This window comes from Phyllostomus discolor, chromosome 3 (genome assembly GCF_004126475.2).
Source record: "Phyllostomus discolor isolate MPI-MPIP mPhyDis1 chromosome 3, mPhyDis1.pri.v3, whole genome shotgun sequence".
In the NCBI taxonomy this organism is placed as follows: Eukaryota; Metazoa; Chordata; class Mammalia; order Chiroptera; family Phyllostomidae; genus Phyllostomus; species Phyllostomus discolor.
Genome location: NC_040905.2, coordinates 180,016,324 through 180,039,160, shown reverse-complemented (window position 1 = coordinate 180,039,160; position 22,837 = coordinate 180,016,324). Strand labels below are relative to the sequence as shown.

At 35.3% G+C, this 22,837-nt stretch overlaps 1 protein-coding gene and 1 long non-coding RNA gene across 11 annotated transcripts in view; one reads left to right on the top strand and one right to left on the bottom strand.

Annotated features, from left to right (window-relative positions):
• Positions 1-22,837, top strand: part of AGTPBP1 (ATP/GTP binding protein 1) — a 138,683-nt gene that overhangs the window by 33,093 nt on the left and 82,753 nt on the right. For 8 of the 10 annotated variants that reach the window (XM_036021798.1, XM_028514352.2, XM_028514370.2 and 5 more), the window contains 7 exons: positions 3,926-4,050; positions 7,249-7,316; positions 10,328-10,391; positions 10,790-10,936; positions 12,872-13,003; positions 15,601-15,694; positions 22,276-22,313. In XM_036021798.1, the coding sequence (XP_035877691.1) occupies positions 3,926-4,050; positions 7,249-7,316; positions 10,328-10,391; positions 10,790-10,936; positions 12,872-13,003; positions 15,601-15,694; positions 22,276-22,313 (668 nt within the window). The remainder of the gene's footprint in view (positions 1-3,925; positions 4,051-7,248; positions 7,317-10,327; positions 10,392-10,789; positions 10,937-12,871; positions 13,004-15,600; positions 15,695-22,275; positions 22,314-22,837) is intronic. The other 2 variants (XM_036021797.1, XM_036021799.1) reach the window with 2 other exon arrangements.
• Positions 4,005-9,113, bottom strand: LOC118499717. The gene is made up of 3 exons (XR_004902236.1): positions 9,103-9,113; positions 5,414-5,417; positions 4,005-4,138 (listed from the first exon to the last, which is right to left on the bottom strand). It is a non-coding gene; the product is annotated as an uncharacterized LOC118499717 (long non-coding RNA).

Below are 22,837 nucleotides of genomic sequence, written 5' to 3'. Positions count from 1 at the left end.
ACCAGAAAGGGAGGAAACTGTCAAAGACTAGGATCATATCAAAAGAACTGAGGAGCCAACTTGAAGAGACATTCATTGATTAAAGATGGGACAATTTGAGCATTGATAACTACCCTGGATAAAACATATCAAATGTGTTTAAATATGTAAGTTCCTACTGGTACACGAAACTAAAATACTTCATTGGTTATCTGGAGAAGATTTTAGGAAACGAAATCATTCTTCTAAAAATTGATAAATATAGATAAATAAAAAATCTAGCATTTATTTTCCTTTTATTTGATGAACTGTACCTCTGGATAATCAGAGATTTTTCTCTCTATGGAGTAATCCTAATTACCACACGAAGAAGGAGTGGAATGATAGAGTACATTATTTTCAACCCTTAATGTAATAATGGATCTAGGCAATGATGCCCAGTGACTGCTTATGTTACAATTGTATTTGCTTCCTATGGAAGATTATAGTAGCACACATAAAGAATTCATGCCACCAAATCAGATCTTAATCAGATTAGGCTTTAAATTTAACTACCAGTTTACAGAAAATATGGAGGATAGACAAATATATTAATGTTACCATGGGTGTGTAATTGGCAAAATCCAGAATGCTGGAAACTGTAGGACAAACCACCCAGATTGGTTAACAAATAAATTGTGAGGGGAAAAAATGAGTGATAAGAAACACCTAGATTAGAAGACAGATGGAAAGAAGGGAAAGGGTCAAGTCAAGCAACATGTACAAAGGACCCGTGGACAAAGACAACGGGGGAGGAGGATTGAATGTGGGAGGTTGGGGTGGGCAGGGCAGGGGAGAATAATGGGGGAAAAATGGGGACAGCTGTAACTGAACAACAATAAATTAAGAAAAGGCAAATCCAATGTGTAGACCTCATTTGGTTTCTGATTTGTACAAATTAACTGTTAATGAGAGAATATGAATTTGGGAAGTTTGAACTATGACTAGAGTTTTAGATTAAAGGATTATTGTTAATGCTTTTGGTACAGTAGTGCTATCGTAGTTATATATATTTTATTATACATATTTTAAAGAGTTCTTATTGTGGAAAATAGATAATACCAATTACTCATATAGGAAATGGTCCCTTTGAGATTTGCTTCAAAATTCGCCAGTGGGCTGTGTGTGCCCGCAGGTAGGCGTGTGTGAAATGAGATTGTCCCTGAGGTGGTGACTGTTGGAGCCAGGTGATGGGTATGCGATGGGTCACTGTCCTGTTTTGTCTCCTTTTGCTCATGTTTGGAATTTCCCATAACGTTGCTGTTTCCACTCACTCAGCTTTACAACAACAGTTTTAAGGAATCATTTCTCTCTTCTGAAATATTGGAAGAAAAGGAAAATATATGAAAATGTTACTTATTTTCCTCACTACAGAATTTTTTATATAAAAATATGAAATATCTCTGAAAACCAAAAGGATAGAGCATAATATTATAAACAATCACCCTAGAAATAAAAGTAAAAATGTGATGTGTACAATTGTCTAGTAACCTTAATCTCCCTTACCTGAATTTGATGTTCATTTCCATGTGTGTATCTCTCTCTATAAAAACATATTTTCTTACATATATATATATATACTGTAGAATACACTAAAGAATATATTGTATTCAGTGTGTATGTTTTAAAACTGTTAATGAAGTACTGTACATATCCTTAAAGTTTTTTGGATTATGTTTTCATTTGGAGATTTATACATATTGATACATATTTTCATTTCTATACTGTGCTAACTGAAAAATTAAGAAATAATGCATTATTTTATTTGAAATGGTGTATTAGGTACATTATTTTACTTTAAGTGGTTTATCAGGTACATATGCTCAATATATATATGTATTTCAACCTCCAGGTATCTTTTCAGATAAAGTACCTCCAAATTTAAAGCATTGGGCATAGTTGTTAATCAGAAAAATATGTAATAAATATACTGTTTTCCATATGTTTCCAGATATTTTTGTTCATTCCAGAATATAGCTGTGTATTGCCTATTCTGTGCATGCCATTATTTAAAATACTGGGTGTATAGAATATGGCATGCAAGGTCTCTACCTTCATGGAGCTTACATCATTTCAAATAGTGATGAAATCTACGGGTACATGTTAATATTGGAAGTGGAGGGTCTGATGGAGAAGTGGGGACGTCTTCAGGTAGTGACTTGAAAGGAGGAGTCAGCCACATGAGACGTGGAAGAAACCACCCTTGATGTCGAGAGGACAGCAAGACCTTGAGGTTGGGGCAAACTTACTGTATTCTAAGGAACTGATAGAAGGCCACTGGGACTGGACCCCAGTGCATAACACTAAAAACAAAGTGTTAGAGGTGGATGGAGTCCAGATGGTCTAGGGATGGTTAAACTGTGATAAAATAGTAAGATTTTACTTAAAGTCTGATGGGAAATCATTGAAGGGTTTTTAGCTGGATAGCAACTTCATAAAATGTGATTAAAATGTGATAAAATGTCCAAGAACTGTATGCTTTCCAGTGTCAGTTTCTTGGTTTTGCTGTTATTCTATAGTTAGGTAAAATTTAACCATTGAGGAAACTAGGTGAAAGGTCAGGGACCACTGTACTAGTTTTGTAATTTCCTGTGAGTCTTTATAATTATTGTAAAATAGAAAGTGAAAAAAAAAACAAACCCTTACTGTGAAGTGGATTATTGGCAGCAGGAATGAAAGCAGACTGGTTAGGAGACTGTAATCTCCTAGTGAGAGATGATGATTGCTTGGCTTTAGGCAGTAAGCAGACATGGGTAGAGAAGCAGATGGATTTGAGATATTGTAGAGATGGAGCAGGTTTTGGGTTGGTGTGTGGAAAAGGAGGTCTGTATTTTTGTCTTGATCAACCGATGGTTTCATGTGAGTTTGGAAAAGTTAAGATTGGGAGAGGAATAGGCTGAGAGAAGGAAACAGTTTTTTTTTATGTTGGGCTTGTTCGGCTGGGTAAACTATCAGAAACTGAGGCTGGAGTTGAATGTGGGAGCCAAGCAGCATGTAAAGGATAATTACAGCTGTGGGGTTAGATGAGATCACTCGGGGCGGAAGAGGGGAGAGAGTGAAGAGATGACAGCTGGGGATAGAGCCACAGGGGGCGACGTCAGGGTCTAGACGCAGGGGTGTCCAGCCTGCAGCCCACAGGACACATGCGGCTCAGGATGGCTGTGAATGCGGCCCAACGCAAAACAGTAAATTTACTTAAAACATTATGGTTTTTTTTGTGTGTGATTGTGTGTCACAGTGTATTTAATGTGTGACCCAAGACAACCCTTCTTCTTTCAGTGTGGCCCAGAGAGGCCAAAAAGTTGGACAGCCCTGGTAGAGGTTTGTCAGAGGAAGACCAAACAGAGGACATCTAAAAGAAGTGTGGTGATAGGAAGATCATCAGGAGAGTATGGAGCCATTGAAGCCCAATGAAGAAAGTGGTTTTAGAAAGAGGTCACCATCCGATTGGGATATTGCTGAGACACTGAGTATGATGAGGAAAGAAGCAGCCAGGAAGTTTGGGGAAGACCTCAGGGTGCAGAAGGCAAACTAGTAGTTTGAGAAAGTGAATATTGTGTGAGGAAATGGAGAGAGCAAATCCAGACTTTCAGGGCATGGCAGAGAAATGGGGTAGCTAGTGGGAGCTCCGAGATCATATTTGTGTGCCGATGGGTCTGATCCAATTGACAGGGGGAGAAGGTGGTGACTCAGAGAAATGTTAATTGATGGAGCAAATACACTAAACATGCAGGAGGGGCTGGGGTCAAGAGGAGGAGTTGTTCTTTGAGTCTCAATATACCAGCCAAAGGGTGTCCTTGAAAGGCCAGTCAGAGTGCATCACTCTTCTGCATGTAAACTTCCCATTTCACTTAGTGCAAAGACAATGGTCTTTCTGTGCCCTAATTTAAAGTAATCTTCTTTTTAGCCTTAACAATAATTCTCGGATTGTTGGACTCCTGGCTCAGCTGGAGAAGATCAATACTGATTCTACAGAATCAGAGAGTGCCAGATATGTCACATCAAAAATTCTTCATCTGGCTCAAAGTCAAGGTAAGTTTTAATCTCTTGTTTTTGGAATTTTTTTTAATTCTTTAAAGTGGATGTTAAGAATGCTTAAACTTTTGATAGATGATTTTTTCTCAAATAGACTCAAGAAGTATAACATGGAATAACTGTGAAAGAAATTAATCTTCAAAGCATTGTTTCTAACAAATGATGATTTTACTTATGTATGAATTCCTCTCCCCTGTCGATATTCAAATACCTAATTCCAGTGCTACTTGTTTTAGGATGTTGACAAAACAGGCCAGATAACATAGAACATTGGTTATTGGTGTGGTTTCCACTTTGCATGCAGGCTCTGTCATTCAGTGGCTGGGTGATTTTAGGAAAATTTTGAATCTCTAGGACTTAGTTGTACCATCTCCGAAGTAGAGATAAAAGATATCATGTTGTTATTATTAGTTTTATATGAGAAGCATGTAAAAAGAATGTTTTAAAATGTTCAATAAATGATATCTGTTAAATGAAGCTAGTATTACTGCATTGGTATCAAAGTTTTGATATAGAGTACAAGAGAAAAATACTGACTTTACACTTAGGAACATAAATGTGAAAAATTCCAAATAAAATATTAGTGAATTAAGTCTAATTATACATTAAGAGATAAATGTCATTGCTAAAGAACGCTTATTTCAGTAATGTAAATGGTTTTAATACCAGGAAATATTTCTCAATTGATGCTAAAAAAAGGAATTTTAAGATTCTAAAACATGTACTTGATTAAAAAAAAGCAACAAACCTGAGTTTTCTTTTTTTAAATAAGTGTAACACAGCAGCTACTTTAATATTTAACAGTGACACTGAAGGCATTCTGTTAAAATTTAGATCCAGATAATTCACAGTTAATATTTTAATATATTTAATTTTATATTTTATTAACCTGGAAGTTCCGGTGATTGAAGTAAGATGTTTAGTAGGTATTTGCTGTGTTCAGTGGCTTAGTATCTATTAATCCTTCATTGTGGCCACAGACCTTTAGTTTTTTTGATAATTTCCTCCTGTGTAACCCATGTGTTTAGAAGGTTGGCAGAACTCCCAAACCCAGGCGAGGTCTTTAAAAGATTGTATTTGTTCCCAGCAAAATCTAAAATACCTGCATCTTTTAATTCAGAAAGTCACTGTACCAGATTCTAGCCTTTGGAAATATGCTTATCAATTAAGGCAGATGTACAAGGATGTTCATTGTGTTAGTGCAAAGATAGATGTACCAAGTGTATTCACTGTATTATCCTCAAAACAAAACAAAACCAACACAAACAAAACATCCCTCACATCTATAGATAACACTTGAGTACTCTGCTTCCACTAGTGTAGACTCTTCCCATCACAGCCTGGAAGCTCCTACTCGAACATAACTGCTGAAAGTGCCCCCAACCATGCCATTACCAGAGACTGCCCTCTCTCCACCCTGCCAGCTCCACGGGGGTGTCTAACCCCTGATTATTGCTTCCTGGGGTTGTGTAATGCAGTGGCTGTTCACAGGACCTGCTATTAACCAGTCAGCACAGTATGAGTTAGTGGTGACAGATTTTCCCATTTTACGTTCCTCTCTCATCCTCTACTGTCTTTTTGAATTTGGTTTTGCAGACATTAATGTTTTTCCTTTTTTAAAATTGCTGCAGACAGTTGTCATTCTTTTTAAGCATTAGTAATGGGACAGCAGGAAGCAGAGAAGAACAGTGTTTTAGATCTTCATATCACTTATGGGAGTTCCTATTTTGAAAGATTAAAAGGCTTCTGTAAGTTTTACAAAGTCCCATTACCTGGACCTGCGATGATGCACGACAGCAGGAGATTGTTAGTTTAAAAATAAATATGAATCTAACATTCAGCATATTTATATTGTAGGGAATGTTGATAGTCATGATAACATTATACTCTGACCTCTCTGTAGTACATTAGTCCCTCTCTTTAATAACTTCTAATTTAGAGTAACTTAATTTTCAGATGGATATGTAATGATTTCTAAAGCTGCAACCAAGTCTGAGCTTTTGTGACTTATATTGAACACCCCATGCTTCATGTTCTTGTGAAATTGAAGATGTATAATTTTCATGTATCAAAACTATACCACATGTAACTCTTTGCTCATTCACAAGGAAAGTCAAATAGGATTTGCTTTGGGCAGAAGTATGATGTTCTGAAGGTCAAGTATCACCCCCCACCCCCACTCTTATCAGGGCCTCAGTGCTTACTGATCTGCTCTTAAACTCCCTTGATTATCCCCATATGGAACAGATGTGGTACTACCAGGCTCTTGAACTTTATTGTGTGTGTGCTGTATTGAGAATAGGTTGTGCTCTCTTTTTAAAAATCTCAAAATGAGAAATGAATGGCATTGTCATCCTGTATTAAAAGAATTTCTGACACTAATAATTTAGGTGTGAAAAAGTTGGAGAAGGGCATCAGATATCTTGTGCACCAGTCTTGCTGAAAGAATGATTACTGTGACCCTTTTAGAAGTGCATTAAATCAGGAAAGACTGTAAGCTTTGGGTTCAGAAACACCTTTGGGTCACCTGGTCTCTTACTTCCTTGATGACTTTGTGCAGGTTTTTTTTTTCTGAACTTAAGTGTTGATATATGAAAAGAGTAGTTTTTCTCCCAGAGGGTTACAGTGAGTCATAAATGAGGCACAGTGTGGTAAAATAAACACAATAGTAAATACTAGTTCCTTTCCTAAATGATGGCCTATGATCTACCTCTCTTTCGTTAATCACAGGAGAAGAATTGCGGAAAGCTCTAGTTTTATTATTCGAGATTCAGAATTTTAAAATAGTATTAATCCAATCAAAACATTTCAAATGGTACCAGGTTTCTGTTTTCACCAGTTTGGTGGAATGTTTTCCAGCTCTAGTCATACAGTTGATGAAGAGGCCTGCCCTTACACTCCTTTCCCTCCTCCAGTGCTGGTGCCTGCACCGTGTTAGTGACTAAGATTTCAGGTGCACAGACCGGGAGTTACCTAGTACCTAACAGGAGCCGTGATGAAGTGCAGGGAAGATCCCGTGAACTGGAAGTCTCCAGAGAGTAGAATTAGCAACACTAGAGAGAGGAATGCATGAGAACCAATTTAGAATGTTTACTAGACCTGTGCAGACTTGTTTATTCTATGTTAGTTGTATAATAAAAGTGTATGTGATTTTTATTTTATGTTTTAGAAGAAATTCTTTTTTCTACTTTTCAGAAAAAACAAGAAGAGAAATGACAGCCAAAGGTTCTACAGGAGTGGAAGTTCTACTGTCAACATTAGAGGTAAACCACTTATTGACTTTAATTATGTAACTATTAATATCAACTAGTTCTAAGGGAAAAATATAAATGAAGTATAAAATTTTTATACTGGAGGTAAAGCCAGTGAATGGAAGTTTGTTTTATGTTTCAATTTAACATTTAGAATGGTGATAAAAACTTTCTAATATATATTAGGTAAACCTCTAAGTATAATACCCTATAATTATCTGATAAACATATACTTTTAAAAATCTTTATATGCTATTCTAATTGGTAATAGGAAATAAAGCATTAGCTGTGAATAAGTCTTCAGCTTAAAATAAATGGTATTGGAAATTCTCATTTATTTTATTATGTCAGCTGGTATATATTTGTGACTTAATTTACTACATATATATTGGTTGAAAACTATATTATATTTGTAGAAATTAAATTTCTGTATCAGTGTAAAAGTTTTGGGTGGATCAGCAGCATATATTCATAATCATGATATTTTATTCAGTGCAGTATTAAGAACAGGGGTAAGTTCCATTGTATACCTCATGTTTACACGATACTGTGTTTCAAAATATATCTCAATAGAACTAGAAACAAAGAACAGGGAGTGAGTTTGTGTTTGTTGATAGGAATTACTTCCTATCAAAAATGAAATAAAGCTGTTATTTTGCATTGATCTGCCAGCTTAAAGCAAATCTCAGTAAAAATACTAACAGTTTTGTTTTTGTAGTTCAGTGGGAAAATAATAAACAAGAATAGGAAGGATGTTTCTGAAAATGAAAAGAAATGAGAAAGTACCAACCCCACCAAATATCAGAGAACATGATAAAACTTCAGTAATTCAGATAATTTAGAAATTATGTATGAGTAGCTGGTGGACATCAGTATAATAGAATAAAAAAATCCAAAACTAAATTAAAATGCTTATGGGAATTCAGTACTACTTAATAGAAGGTAGCATTTCAGATCAAGAAAGGACAAATAATTGCTTAATAAGTGGAGCTGGGACAAGTTGGGAGCCCTGCAGAAAAGCATAATGTTGGATCCTTACTTCCTACACCAAAATAGGTTCCATATCAAGCAAATATTTAAGCATGGAGAGTAGAATCATAATACTAGAGGAAGTAATGAGAGGAATTTATAAGTAATTTTACAACAGGGAAGGCTTTTCTAAGTAAAACACAGGAACTGTGATAGAAAAGGTTGATAATTTAACTACATTAACAAAAGTGCATGGGGAAGTAAGTGTCCCAGGTTCGATTCCTAGCCAGGGTACATGCCTGGGTTGCAGGCTATAACCCCCAGCAACCGCACATTGGTGTTTCTCTCGCTCTCTATCTCCCTCCCTTCCCCTCTAAAAATAAACAAATAAAACCTTAAAAAAAAAATTAAAAAAAAGTGCATGGGGAAAAGCACCACAGACACTTGGCAAACTGAGGAAGAATAATTCAACTTGTAAAGTGGTTTTTACATCCTCACCTGAGGACATGCCCATTCCAGAGAGAGGGAAAGGAAGGGACCGAGAGAGGGAACATAGATGTGAGAGAGAAGCATTGATCGGTCACTTCTCGTACACGCCCCCAACCAGGGACCAAATCCGTAACCCAGGCATGTGCCCTGAATAGGAATTGAATCCCTGACCTTTCTGTTTATGGGACGATGCTCTAACCAACTGAGCCACACCAGCCAGGTCCAACTTATGTAATTTCTTTAACATACAAAGAACCTCCACAAACTAGTAAAGTAAAACTCATCCCAATATAAAAATATTAACAGGTTATGAACAGTCAGTTCCCAGAAAAAGAAACACAAATTGCACTTAAGATTAAGCATCATTGTGGTTCCCTCCCCGCCACTCTCTACCCCCTCCCATTTGCTCATGTCACATATTACTGAAGTCAGCAGAGGTGGGAGGTCCCAAGTTACACTGGGAAGATTTGTCTGGATGGAGCTTTTTGGTTCCATCGGTCTGTGAACTAAAATGCTGAAATAGACACAACACTCAGTTCCTTTTGGAAAGAGGAAGAGTAAGAGTCCCACACCAGTTACTGAGGCATAGCAATTCTCAGTTTCTTCTGTATGACATTATAAAATTCTCTACTCTGGAGGTGAGGCAGTTCCTTGAATAGGCTATGCTTCTGTTCTCTGTGTGGTTTTTAAAATTCAGACATTGCTTATAATAAGAGAAATATGGTGAAGTACAGTGTTCAACATTTTTTAGTAGATTAGTTGTTCAGACTTTGGGAAATAGTTGCTCCTCTACATTGTTGGTAGAGTGTAAATTGCTCTATGAAGAGGAATTTGGTAATATTTATCAAAATACTGATATTCTTTGACCCAGAAATTTCAGTAATTTATCCCACATAAAGCTGTAATTAATCCCATGTAAATATATGTGGTTTTTGTTGCAATTTTTAATAGCAAAAGATTTTCAAAAGTGTCATTTGTTACATAAACAACGGCTTAGCCATGTAATGGAGTGTTTCCTCTAGTCCTTAAATAGAATGAAAAAACTGTCTATCAATATGTAAAAATGTAAATGTATGAAACAATATCTATATAGGGCAGTATTTGGAGAAATAAATCTGTATATACACGTCTGTTTACAATACATGGATTTCTTTTATGTGTGCACGTCATGCTTAGGTAGATATGTAGGCCCGATAATGCAGTTGCCTTCTGGAAAGGGAGCTAGGTGACTGGGTAGGCACCATGTATACATTGTAGTGCTTTTTATATTTTGATTCATTTATTTGTATTGTCTATTTGGGAGAAGATAATGAACTCATAAGACAAATTCCTCTTATAATACTGTTGATACTCTGAAAGTAATACCTCAGATTATTTGCAAAAATTCTTAAGGGCAAGAAGAAGAGACTGAAGTGATACACGAGAATAGTAGAAACTGAAATATTTGTTCTTAGAGAAATTGGAAGGTCGCCTGTAAAATATAAATAGTTCCCAATAGGAAGAAAAAAGTTTGGGAATTACAAATTTACAATGGTTTAATGAAGCAAATAAACTGTTTATTTCAGAACACGAAAGATCTTCAAACCACACTTAATATCTTAAGCATTCTTGTTGAGCTGGTGTCAGCTGGTAAGTTTTTTTTTTTTTTTGCCTCAATTTCTATTTGTAAATAGTGATCAACGGTGTGTCATGTGTGCTTTTTGAGAACTCTCTGGTGCTCTTCTAGAAGCTATTCTGAGTATTGAAATTGGGAAGCCGGTATGTTGTGCACTTGTTGCTTTGTCTTCAGTGTCTTCCAGGGCTCCTCAAACCACCCCCGGAAGCCTTCAACATGGAATTTGGGCATCACTTGTATTTACTCTCTGTACTATTTTCTAACTAAAATAAATGACATAAAACAAAATTTGATTTTATGGTGTTTGATTTCGGAAGTCTTTATTTGAAATATTTCTTGGATGCTAATAAGTTGTATATGATATTCTGTGGGAAAATTTGCTGTTTAAGCAAATTAAAAAATTTTTTTTTAGGTGGAGGTCGAAGAGCTAGTTTCTTAGTTGCCAGAGGTGGTTCACAAATATTGTTACAGTTACTTATGAATGCCAGCAAAGACTGTCCCCTGCATGAGGAGTTAATGGTGCAGATTCATTCTATTCTTGCAAAGATTGGACCCAAAGGTAAGGGTTTCACTTGCATGATTATCAAATCTAGAAGCATCTTTGTGACATGGATTCTCTGTGCTTTGAAACTGGTAAATTTTTAAATCTAAAATGCTAGGCTTCTTCTTGGCTTTAGTCATGGAGTGCTTTCTGAAGTCAATTAGTGACCCACAAGAACTGAGGATCCTAAGTTCATGAGGAATCCCATTGCATGTGGTGGAAAGAAGAAGAGGTTTAGGTCAGAATTACACCAATGTGTCTTGGTGTTTGTGTGTGCCTGCATGTGTGTGTGTGTAAAGGATGCACACAACATGGATGTTGTTGAGGCTAGAGTGTGTGTAAATGGGAATGCTTTGATGAGCATGGGGGTAAAATGTGTTTGCTTTTCACTAACAGCCACTTTTGTACTGCAGGGTCTCAATGCCCAGAAACTTTACAATCTAGTTAATAAGACCAAAAGAGACATAGAACAATTTTAAGACTGTTTATTACAGTAGTAAGGCATGTAAAATATTAAAAAATAAAAACTGAGGAAACAGAATATGAAACAAAGGAAGAAGCTGATTTAGGTTAACAGGAAAAGGAATCCTTTCAATAGAACCTAATGTCAGTTTGTAATTGTCTATGATTCCCTGAACCCTCAATAATGACTTTTAAGACTTCTACTGTTGCCTTTGTGGCATACATATGGGTTTTAAACTTTGAAGTATTTGGTCAAATGCTTATTCTAAAAAGTATGTGTGTATGTATATATGCATTGTGTATATAGCGTGGATGTCGTATGTATTATATAAATGTTTATTACTTTTAACAGTTGTCTTAATAAAACATCCTTGAAGATAACTAATTTTCAAGGTATCTTAGGTAGCTTTAAGACTTATTAAACATATATTCAGTTTATTTGAGAAATATGTTGTTAGCTGTTTAACTCTTATATTTGAGATTTAAGGGCTTCTGAGATTTTTGCTGAAAACGAAAAGCAAGAGATAATCTCATTTATTGGTCAATATTATTACAGTATACTTTCTTCTCTATTTAGAACCAGATTATCTTTCTTTTTCTTTTCATGAAGTTAAATTAAGACATAGATGTATTTATATTTGCATTTTTTAATATCTCCTTTAAGTTGTAGCTCATTTATTTTATTTTCCTTTATACTTTTCAATTTGTGCTATTTGTTATTATTTGTCCTAGTTTTCCATTTTTTTCATTTCAGAACACTATGCAGTAATTTCTTCAATGATTCTGTATTCTCTTTTTTTTCTTGTGAGATGAAAGTAATTTTCCTGCAGGAGTATTTAGTACATTTTGACTTAAAATTCCTGTGTTTGATAAAATAACTCCGCTTGCTAGTCCTGCTTTCTTTCTTGGTTTAAAGCCTTAACGTTCTTAAATTCCTGTGATCCAGATTGTTTTTACTGTTTTAATCACTTTGCGAGAATAAAAAACAGGACCTTTTTTTCTTCTCTTCCTCTCCTATGTTAAAAATTAGATCCCGTTAGAAATTTATTTGGTAATATTTGTTAGGTTATTTTCTATATAAGCTGTTGATTTTAGATTGACTTAAGTCTTAAAAGAATTCTAGTAATATTAAGGAAGTACCATTGGTAATAGACATGGAGATTCTCAGCCACCTGGCAGGGTTCCTTTGAGTGTGTGGAAGCAACAGACTCAGACATGCTGTGATCCTTTCATGCTAGTCGGTGTGCTGTTCTGACCTGTATCCCTCTGCCTCTGCCCCTTACCTGCTCCTCAGCCACATTTCAGAAGTATAAGGAGTATTTTTAAAGTCATACAAGAAAATGATTATAATCTTAAATATTTCAGGTCAGTTTTACATTTGATAATAGGAATTCATAATGTAAATTTTTAAAATCTCATTGCTTTATGACTTCTTCATTTCATCCAAAGTTACATATGAATAAATTATGTTCTTTTTTTTTTTTAAAACAGACAAAAAATTTGGAGTAAAAGCTAGAATTAATGGAGTTCTGAATATAACCCTGAATTTGGTCAAACAGAATTTGCAGAATCATCGCTTGGTTTTGCCTTGTCTTCAGCTTTTACGAGTATATTCTGCAAACTGTGAGTATTTCAGAGCAGTTTTTAGTTAACTCGATCTTTTGAAATTATAGAAAAGGAAAATTTGACCCTTAAATCTCTAGAATTTTGGACAAGGTAAGAGGATTACCTTGCCTAACCCCACTACCACAAAACTGATGTGGGGTAAGAAGGTGAATTGACAGCATGGGTGGAACTGGAGAGCATTGTGCCAAGTGAAATAAGCCAGGAGGTGAATGACAGATACCCTATGATCTCACCTATAAGTGGAACCTGTTCAACAAAACAAACAAGCAAAACAGAACCAGAGACATTAAAATAAAGAACAAACTGACAGTAACCAAAGGAGAGCAGGGAGGGGATAATGAGGGAAAAAAGGGGAAGGGTCATCAAGGAACATGTATATAGGACCCATGGACAAAGCCAAAGAGGGTAGGTTTGAGGGTGGGAGGCAGGGATGGATGGGTTGGGTGGGGCAGGGGGGCGCCATGGGGTGAAAATGCAACAACAACAACAACAACAAAACAAGGTGAATTGACAGTCCTGAGAATTGTCATTAAGCCTACAGTGAGGGGGAGAGCAGGCAGCTCACGGGAACTATGTGGAAGAATGTGAGGGTGTTGGCAGCTGGAAAAACTGCTGTTCCTGTTTGAATTTTCATCGATGAGAGGAAAGCTGAGAAGGAAGGCATGTGGCTGCATGGTCACCTGGAGCTAATTATCTTCAGCAATCAGTAGGGAAGGAGCAGAGCAGCAAATAAATGTATAGGAGTCCCTGAGAAGCTGGAAAGAAGAGAAATTAGGAGAGAAAGCTTCAGGCCAAGTGCCCCCTCATTCATTCCTTCTCTCTCTCTCTCTCTCTCTCTCTCTCTCTCTCTCTGTGTGTGTGTGTGTGTCTGTCTCTCTCTCATTCATATTAGTTCCCAAACCCATAAGGTATTGATTTTCTTTCTATTCCCTGACTGTGGAATTGGGGGGGTTAACAAAACACCGGATATTGAAATTGTAGAGTACATGTTATTATAGAATATCACTGCAAAATAATCAACGTGGTAGATATGCATGTACACATATACATGTGTGTATTTATTTTCTATATCTGTACCTTGACAGTGTGACTACAGGTGTGCTCAGAGGAAGATAGCTTTGACTATGTAAATAATGAACACTTCTATAATTAAAAAGCATACAAGGAAATGAATGAATGGGATATCTAACCAAAGAAGTTAGGAAGAGAACAATAAATGTAAAGAAAGAAGGGAAATGAAATAGTAAAGAAAAAAAACCTTAGAAAATAAAAAAAACAGCTGATCTAAAAAAAAGTAAAGCAATTGTATTAAAAATAAAACACATTAACTTCTGAACACCCCAGTTAAGGAACAAGGAAGATAGCGCTGACAAAATAAGAAGGGCTAATGGGATACTAAACAAACAGAGAGGAAGGCACAATCACTATATGAAACTTGCAGAGCAACATTTTTGGTGGCATTTTATTGGATTAACCACTAGAGGGCTAATAAGTGGTTTATCTATGATTTTCATAGTATTTGTTCAGAGCTAAAAATATTGTGCACAATTTTCTGATTAGGTAATTGCATCTTCTGTGAAACACTCTTTCCCTATTACAACTGTTTGAGTAAGGTCGTTTTTACCTGTCAGCTAGCACACTGCCTCCTAATGGTCTCTCTCAGATCTTTCTTCCCCAGAGTGCTGTGAGATCTGACCTGTAATTAAAATGCAGATTTCGTTTTAAAACATAATTCCACACATTATCAAAGTGTATGTTTTATCCATTTACTATCAGTGTTGGTGTTATTTCACATACAGTGCTTTTGATTTATCATTTTCCAGTAAATATTTGTTTCTTTTGGGCAATTCCCTATAGTTGAAGGAATGAACAACTTTCAGGGTCTTTTATAATTTTCTTAATTTCTTTTCCCAATTCCTCTTCCCACTGGTATGTCTTTGTTTGATACTCTGTTTAACTGCTCATACCCATGGTGTTCGTTAACTACCATTCCATTATCCATGTTTGTATCCCCAGAGGTTCTCCAGAGCCACGTCCGCCCCTCACTGCAGCCCCTGTCCTAGCCCAGGCCTCCTCGTCTGTAAGGACAGAGCCCAGCCATCAATCAGTGTCTCCAGAAGTGCCTTCTGGTTCACTGTGGACTGGGGACTCCTCACTGTTGTCACCTAAATACCTGACAACTCTTAATCTATTAAAAAAGTAATTTAGTATTTATTTGTTTACTGTTTCTGTCATTCTCCTCTACACTGTTCTCTGAGAGCAGGCACTGTTGATTTTTGTCTCCCAATCCCCATGGCCTGGTATTTAGTCAAGTTCATTGCATTTATTGAAGAAACAAATGAAGTAACTTTAAAAGTATTTATTTTAGTAGTAACATTTTATTTTATACAACTTCTTTTAGAATTTCCTGCAACTTCCCATAAAAATAAAGCAAAAAAATATTTTAAAGTGATTGGTTAAAGTGGACTTTATGAAGGACATGAGTTACATTTATTAAACAATTAGTATATGTTTTCGATTATGTTGCACCAAGTATACACATTGCTACTTACCGAGATTTTTAAATCATTAAACATTTTTTCTCCCCCTTCCAGCTGTGAATTCAGTATTCTTAGGGAAAAATGGAGTTGTGGAACTGATGTTTAAAATCATCGGGCCATTTAGTAAGAAGAATTCGGGTCTTATGAAGTGAGTAAATGTTTCGAGTATAAACAGAGTTTTCTTTTATTATTCTGGGTCTCCTCATCTTGACCTGTGCAAAGAATGGTAAATTGTACGGTGGGTTCTTTCTTAGTTCTTAAATAGTGATTTTATCATGATAAAGATTTTCTTTAGTATGAAGTTTAACCTTTGAAAGTATATCAAAATTAGAAAACTTTAAATTCATTGAGTATAGTGGTACGGAAATTTAGACTTTGAACATTTCTAGATACTATAAGAGGAAAAAAGATCATTTATAGAGTGTCATTCATTCAGAAACATTTATTGAGTGCCTACTATATTTCCTACCAATTTTGCAATCTTTAATGACTACTTCCTTCATTCTCACAATTATCTGAACATACTTTTAATTTATACATTTTTTTGCCAAAATAATGTCATTCTTTTTTCTTATTTTGAAAACGTTTGTAGGTCTTTCAACCTCAGAAAATAAAAGCAGTCTCCAGTGTCTTGGTTATATTAATTTTTTCCTTAAGCTATATTAGAGGTCATTCTTTAAAAAAATGTTATATGGAATTTTTTCAAATATACATAGAGTTTACATTATAGTGAACCAAGTAATTATCTTGAGTAGTTGTATTAATTGCTTATTATATGGAGTTAACAACATTCTGCCATTTTTCTTTCATTTCTTTCCTTCCATGCTTTATTTTTGTTGGGGTATTTTTAAGCAAATCCTAGATGTCATGTATCTATATATATGTGTGTGTATATGTACAGAAATTCATGTGTATAAATGAATTTCTGTTGGCAAATCTCAGATATTTTCTAATTTTTCCTCTAAGTATTTTAGCATATCTCAACTAAATAGGGACTTAAAAAAATGACCACTATACTATAGTCATACTCAAAATTATTAATTCCTTAATATAATCTAAAATCCAGTCTGTGTCCAGTTTTCTCCAGGTGTCACAGAATGCCCACTTACAGTCCATTTGTTTGAGTGGGGACCAGACGAGGTTCACACATTATTCCAAACCTACACAAACATGGAGAGAACCAAATAAGAACCCTGGTATACCTGTCACTCAATTTCAACAATGATCCACATTCTGTCATTTTTATTTCATCTTTCCCTTTCCTACACCCCCTTTTTTTTCTGGGGTTTCTTAAAACAAATGCCCATTACATTTGTTCTGTTTATTTTTGTGTGTGATTACTATCAGATACAGAGCTTTTTGCTTTTAGTGTTACCACAATGTAATTTCTTTGCCCAGCAAAATAATAATTCCTTAATATCATCTAACATTTTTTGATTATCTAGAAAGTATATATTTTTTTGCAGTGGCTTGTTCAGATCAGGATTCAAATAAAGTCTATAAGTTCTATTTGATTACTATGTCTTACAATCTTTTAAAATCAGTAACAGTCCCCCATTTTGGGGGTTCTGTTTTGTTAGTTGTTGAAGGGCCTGAGTGCTGCTGTCTTGTAGAGTGCCCCAACATTGTGGATTAAGATGACTGTATCCTGGGGGTCATCTAAACATGCAGGTATATCCCTCAGGTCTTCTGTAGACCGATAGAGCCTAGAGGCTTGATTAGATTTGAGTTCTTTTTATTCTGCTCAGAATTGTTCCATAGGTGGTGGCCAGTACTCTGCTTTGCGTCACTTAAGATCATTGAGTCGATGTGATCCTTCCCCTTTTCACCTAATAATTCAGTAATATTTCATGACATTGCCTAGATCGTTTTTTCTTTGGAAAACAGTGACTTTTATAATGTCTTCATTTTTCCATTTTTATCAGCTATGATTCTTTTATAAGGAAGAACTTGTCCACATTATTTGGTTAAATTCTATAAACAAGGTTCAGAACATTTGCAGTCGTTTTACCCTTCCTTAATAAAGGTTAAGTATTTTAGCTTGTATCCTTTTGAAAATGGGAACTAATCAGCACATATAATTATTTATTAAATATTATTTGGTGGGATGACTTAACATATTTATGCAAAAATCATACATAATCCTAGAGTATCTGAGGAAATGTAACAAGATGAGGAAAATTATTGTATCACAGTTAGCAAAACACACTTACAGAATTGGTTAGTGTAGTGAGTGGGCTCCGGAGGCAGGCAGCATGGGTTTGCCTGTTAGCTCTGTTCCTCACTGGCTCCATGATACCAAGTAAGTTACATGGCTATGTAACTTATTATGGCCCAGTTTCCTGGCTGTAAAATGGTACTATTAGCACCTATATCATAAGGTTGTTGTCAGGATTTAATGAGATGATTCCTGTAACTAGCACAATACTTGTATTAATGCAGTATAATTAATTTAGGTAGGTAATGTCATAATGTGTATGCAAATCCTAGTTAAAGCTAAAATACATTCCTTATTTTTAATTTATATATCATTTTCTCCCTTGATCTTTAAAGTACTTTGTAATTTATCTTTTATATAATGGTTCTGATCTTCTACTTAAGATCTACATTATTCTATTTTAATCAAGTTATCAGCTCTAATATAAAATGTCCCTAGTAGGAGCATTTCACAAATAATCTTTATGATATGCAACATGGAATATGTCCAAAACCATGTACAAACCTGTGAGTCTAAACTGAGAAAGGAATATTGTTACATAAATTATTCTTTAATTCTTTTTATATTTTAAAAAGGAAAACAAAATTTAAAATTCATTTTTACTTTAAAAAGAAAAATCAGCCCTGGCTGGTGTGGTTCAGTGGATTGAGTGCCAGCCTGCAGACCAAAGGGTCGCTGGCTTGATTCTCAGTCAGGGGCACATGCCTGGGTTGTAGGCCAGGTCCCCAGTAGGGGGTGTGTGAGAGACAACCACACATTGATGTTTCTCTTCCTCTCTTCCTCCCTCCCTCCCCCCTCTCTAAAAATAAATAAATAAAATCTTTAAAAAAATCATTCATCAACCAAATGTTTATATCTTGATCTCTTTATCACCTTAAGGCCTCCCCCCTTAATTTAAAAAATTTTGATATCTGGCATTTGTATCAGAGTTCTTCTTCCCCTTAAGCAGTGCTCTAAATGTCATGGAAGAAGATTGAGGGATATTATTTATGTTTGAATGGTCATGCTTCCCTTTAGGATTTCCGTTCCTTCCCAATTTTATGGTTGGGATTTAAACACTATTAATCTAGAAGGAAGCGACTCTGGAAGTTATTGTAAGTCTGTCTTTTTGAGTTACAGCAGGTTTGGAAATTATTGCAAGCACTCACCCCTATTTTATGGAGCTTCTGAGTACCTGGAGCTTAAGCTTTTCTTCCTTTACTGCTCTTATGTGGATAAGCCACAGGCTGCTTTCTAAGCCACTGCTGGTTGTATGATTGTGCATGACACATGAATACTGGAAAAATACATGAAGAAGTATAAAATAGTGGTACTGAGAAGTTTTAATCAATTAACATAATACAGACTATACATTTCAAACATTCGTTTGTAATTTTTATATTATAAATTCCTCCTGGCTTACACGTGTTGTAGAATTTCAGAAATTCCTTTGTACTGAAGTTTTTTTTAAATTTTATTTTAATCATTGTTCAAGTACATTTTTCTGTTCTTTACTGCCATTCCAACCCACCCACCCATCCCTCCCCACCTCCCTCTGTACTGAAGTTTTTAAAAATACCATTTAAGTAACATATTGGTGAAAGTATCAAGAGAACTTTGCACCAAACTTCATATTTTTTTTTTAATCTAGTGGAGCTATGGAACAGGCATGGAGTGAGAAAGAACTGGCTTTGGAGTTAGAAAGAACTGGGATCCTGTTCTTGTTGTGTCAGCCTTGAAGAACAAACATCAAGGATTAGAAACTGTCAGAAGCACTTTGATTTGTTTCATATGTTTTACAAACCACTGCCAGCAGGGAGAAAGACTTTCTAAAAGTACTCTGATTTTTATAATTTTGCATAAAGACTTAGCTGTAGATGGGAAAATCCTATGAGTATGTTGTAAGCGATTGCATCAGTTTCCTAGGGCTGTTGTGATAAAGAACCTAGTACAAATTAGGTGGTTTAAGGTAATAGAACTGTATTTTCTCACAGTTCTGGAGGCTAGAAGTCCAACATCAACTAGCACTGCAAGTGGTCCTTTTAAGTCCTGAATGGGATAATCCTTCCTTGTTTCTTCCTGGTGTTTGGTGGATTGCTGGCAATCTGCAGTTCCAGCTTGTAGCTGCAGCATTTCAGTCTCTGCCTCTGTCATTACATGGGTTCTCTCCTGGTGTGTTTGTCTTTAAATAGTCTTCCCTCTTCTTATAGGGGTACCACTCATTATGGATTAAGAGCTGCTTACTCCATTATGATCACATCGTAATTAATTACATCTGTAGCAGCCCTGTTTCAAGTGAAGTTCCATCTGTGGGACTCCAGGATAGGATGTCAACATGTCGTTTTGGAGGAGACTGACATTTCTGATTTCAGAATTTTCTTTCTCAACAGAGAAATTCAACCAGAGAAATGTACTTTTCATGTCACTTAGTTTTTATGTGATTCTAGGCAAATTATACTCCGAAATCTTTAGTTTCCTTATTTATAAAATGTGCTAGTTCTATGGACCTGAACTGTTTTAAGAATTCAAGTATTTCTGAGGCACCTATAATAGTTTCTGGCATTTATCAGTTCTTGCTGAACAAGTCTTTTTCACTTTATTTTTTATAAATTGCTGTTTCTCTTGGAAGACCTATTTAGTTCTATGTTTAATTTTGACCAGTTTAAAAATGATGCATATAATCCTATGTCCATTTTATTGCATAATTATAAAATTATGGAATGTTTCTTGATGATTCAGTGCTATAAAAACAGTATATAATTTTCATTTACTTTTAACTCATTATTCCTAAAACTTCACATTGTTTTTAAAGAAGTCACGGGCATGAACTTATAATATTTTTAAAACCATATACTTTTGTTTTTATTTTACAAATGCTGTAATTAGAGGTTGATATGGTTGCTTTATTTATGTCAGTAAACTAAAGTGCAACTGCTCACTTGCTCTAGAGGAGCGATTCTCGACCGGTGTGCTGTGGCAGGCACGCTGGTGTGTGTCAAGAATGTTTAAAACGTTCACGGCCTGACTGTTAGGTCCAGGGCACTGTCCTCTTTACCCTTTGGTTGTCAAATAAAAAAACCCCAACCACAGCCAGCACAACAGTAGCTGTCCGGTGTGAATGAATTGAAATTATACCTAATTTTTTATCAGATCGGCAAAAAGTACAATGTGCCACAGTCTTAGTTTACGTGTGCCGTGAGATGGACAGGTTGAAAATCGCTGGTCTAGAGGATGGCAGTAATGAGTGTTTATCGTCAGTGTACAGTTCCTCAGTGCCTGCTCCTGCAGCATCTCAGTCTCTGCCTCCGTCCTCACGTGGTTCTCTCTGTGTGCGTGTGCTTGTGATGACGGTGTCAGGTGTCACTGCGAACCAGTGTCCATCCTCAGTCCTCTGACTGACTGTGCTCTTCACCGGTACTCCTGTCTGGTCAGGCTGCGTCTCCTCCTGTACGGCTGAAATATGCTGCTTTGCTTTTGGTCTTAATTTCTTGGGTGGCTTTTTCATAGATGTGTACATTTTATTACATTATCTAAATTGTAAAATTATCTGTGAAATAGATAAATTTCTTTTCTAACTTTATAGCCATGAGGAACCTGCTTTTGTGGATATCTAGTAGGCATTCAACAAATGCTTAATGATGAGTGAAATGCTTAAGTTTGACAATGTACATGTTTTTATGCAAATTAATTATAATTGTTGAAATCTTACTAAGAGGTACTGTAGTATGTGTAGCATTATGTTCTTAGTTACTGAAATTAAGTGCCATTTTTTCAGTAACTTTCTAAAAAGAAAACTATTTGAATTATAGGTTCTCCATAGTGATATTTATATGCACTTTTAAAGCAGATTAATGGCAATTGATTTCACTGTGTGTAACTGAGTGTTTATGTTCAAAGAAAATGTAAGTACCTTCAATTTTGGGGGCTATTTCTTGATTCTCTAATGGGCACATAGTTTTTTGAGATCTTAATTAGGTTCATTATTCTCATTGGTGCCTTACGACTGAAAAATATTAAGGGCTCCGGCCACCTCTCCCTAAATCCCCTAGTTCCAATATTTTGCATTTATTATCACCTTAAATATTAGCATTATTGCTTGATAGAGCTAAAATACTTTACAACCAGATAGCTACAAGGGTCTATAGAATTTTCTAGTTACAAACTTTATTTGTGTGAAACTTGTTTTTAATTTGTGAGTCTTAATAATGTTCCTGTGTGAACTCTGTCAGGGTCAGACACAGATAAGTTATTGGTTTTAGTCATCTGACCTCTGACATAAAGACTTAGATGTTATTGTTTTTTTCCTTTAAAAAATTTTTGGGTGCTTTTCTGTTGCTATTTCAGTCTTCCTATACATTCAAGTCTAACCTGAAGGGAGAGATGCGTACAGAGAAACACCACATGTAATGGACTCTAACAGGAATGACTTTTGGAATAGATAATAATTACTAACCTGAAAAGATTGTGTGAATTTACTATTGTAGATTAATTTTACTAGTTTTGTTGTTGTTTGTGTTTTCTCATGTTGACAGGGTTGCTTTAGACACTCTTGCTGCATTGCTAAAATCAAGTAAGTTTTTAAATACTAGAAATACTAGATACTGTATTTTCAAGTATTTTATCTACAGTGTTAAACTGGAAATATAGATTTAGTCTATAGTTATAAACCTAGTTTATAATAATATAATGTCAAAATTGAGTTTATCTTTTATTACAGTTGATAAATGTATCATAACTAATGTCATTTATGTTTATTGATCTACAACTTATTCAAAAATATGATGACTTTCTTTTTGTATGTTATTACTATACACATATAAGGCCCTGTTAGGAAAGTAATATGTAAATATTATGTATTTTTCTTAAAAAACTGAGGTTAACATAGCATTGAAAATGTTTACTGTGAAGACTATCTTGAATAATTATGTATAACACACATGATTTTAATTTAGAACCTTCTTATTAGAAATTTTATTTCTACCATAAATTCAAATTTATAACATTAAAATGGCTACTAATGTAAATTTACAGTTTGCTAAGTTAATTGACAAACTAAAGGACTATCTTCAAAATTGAAGCATTGGAATAAATGGG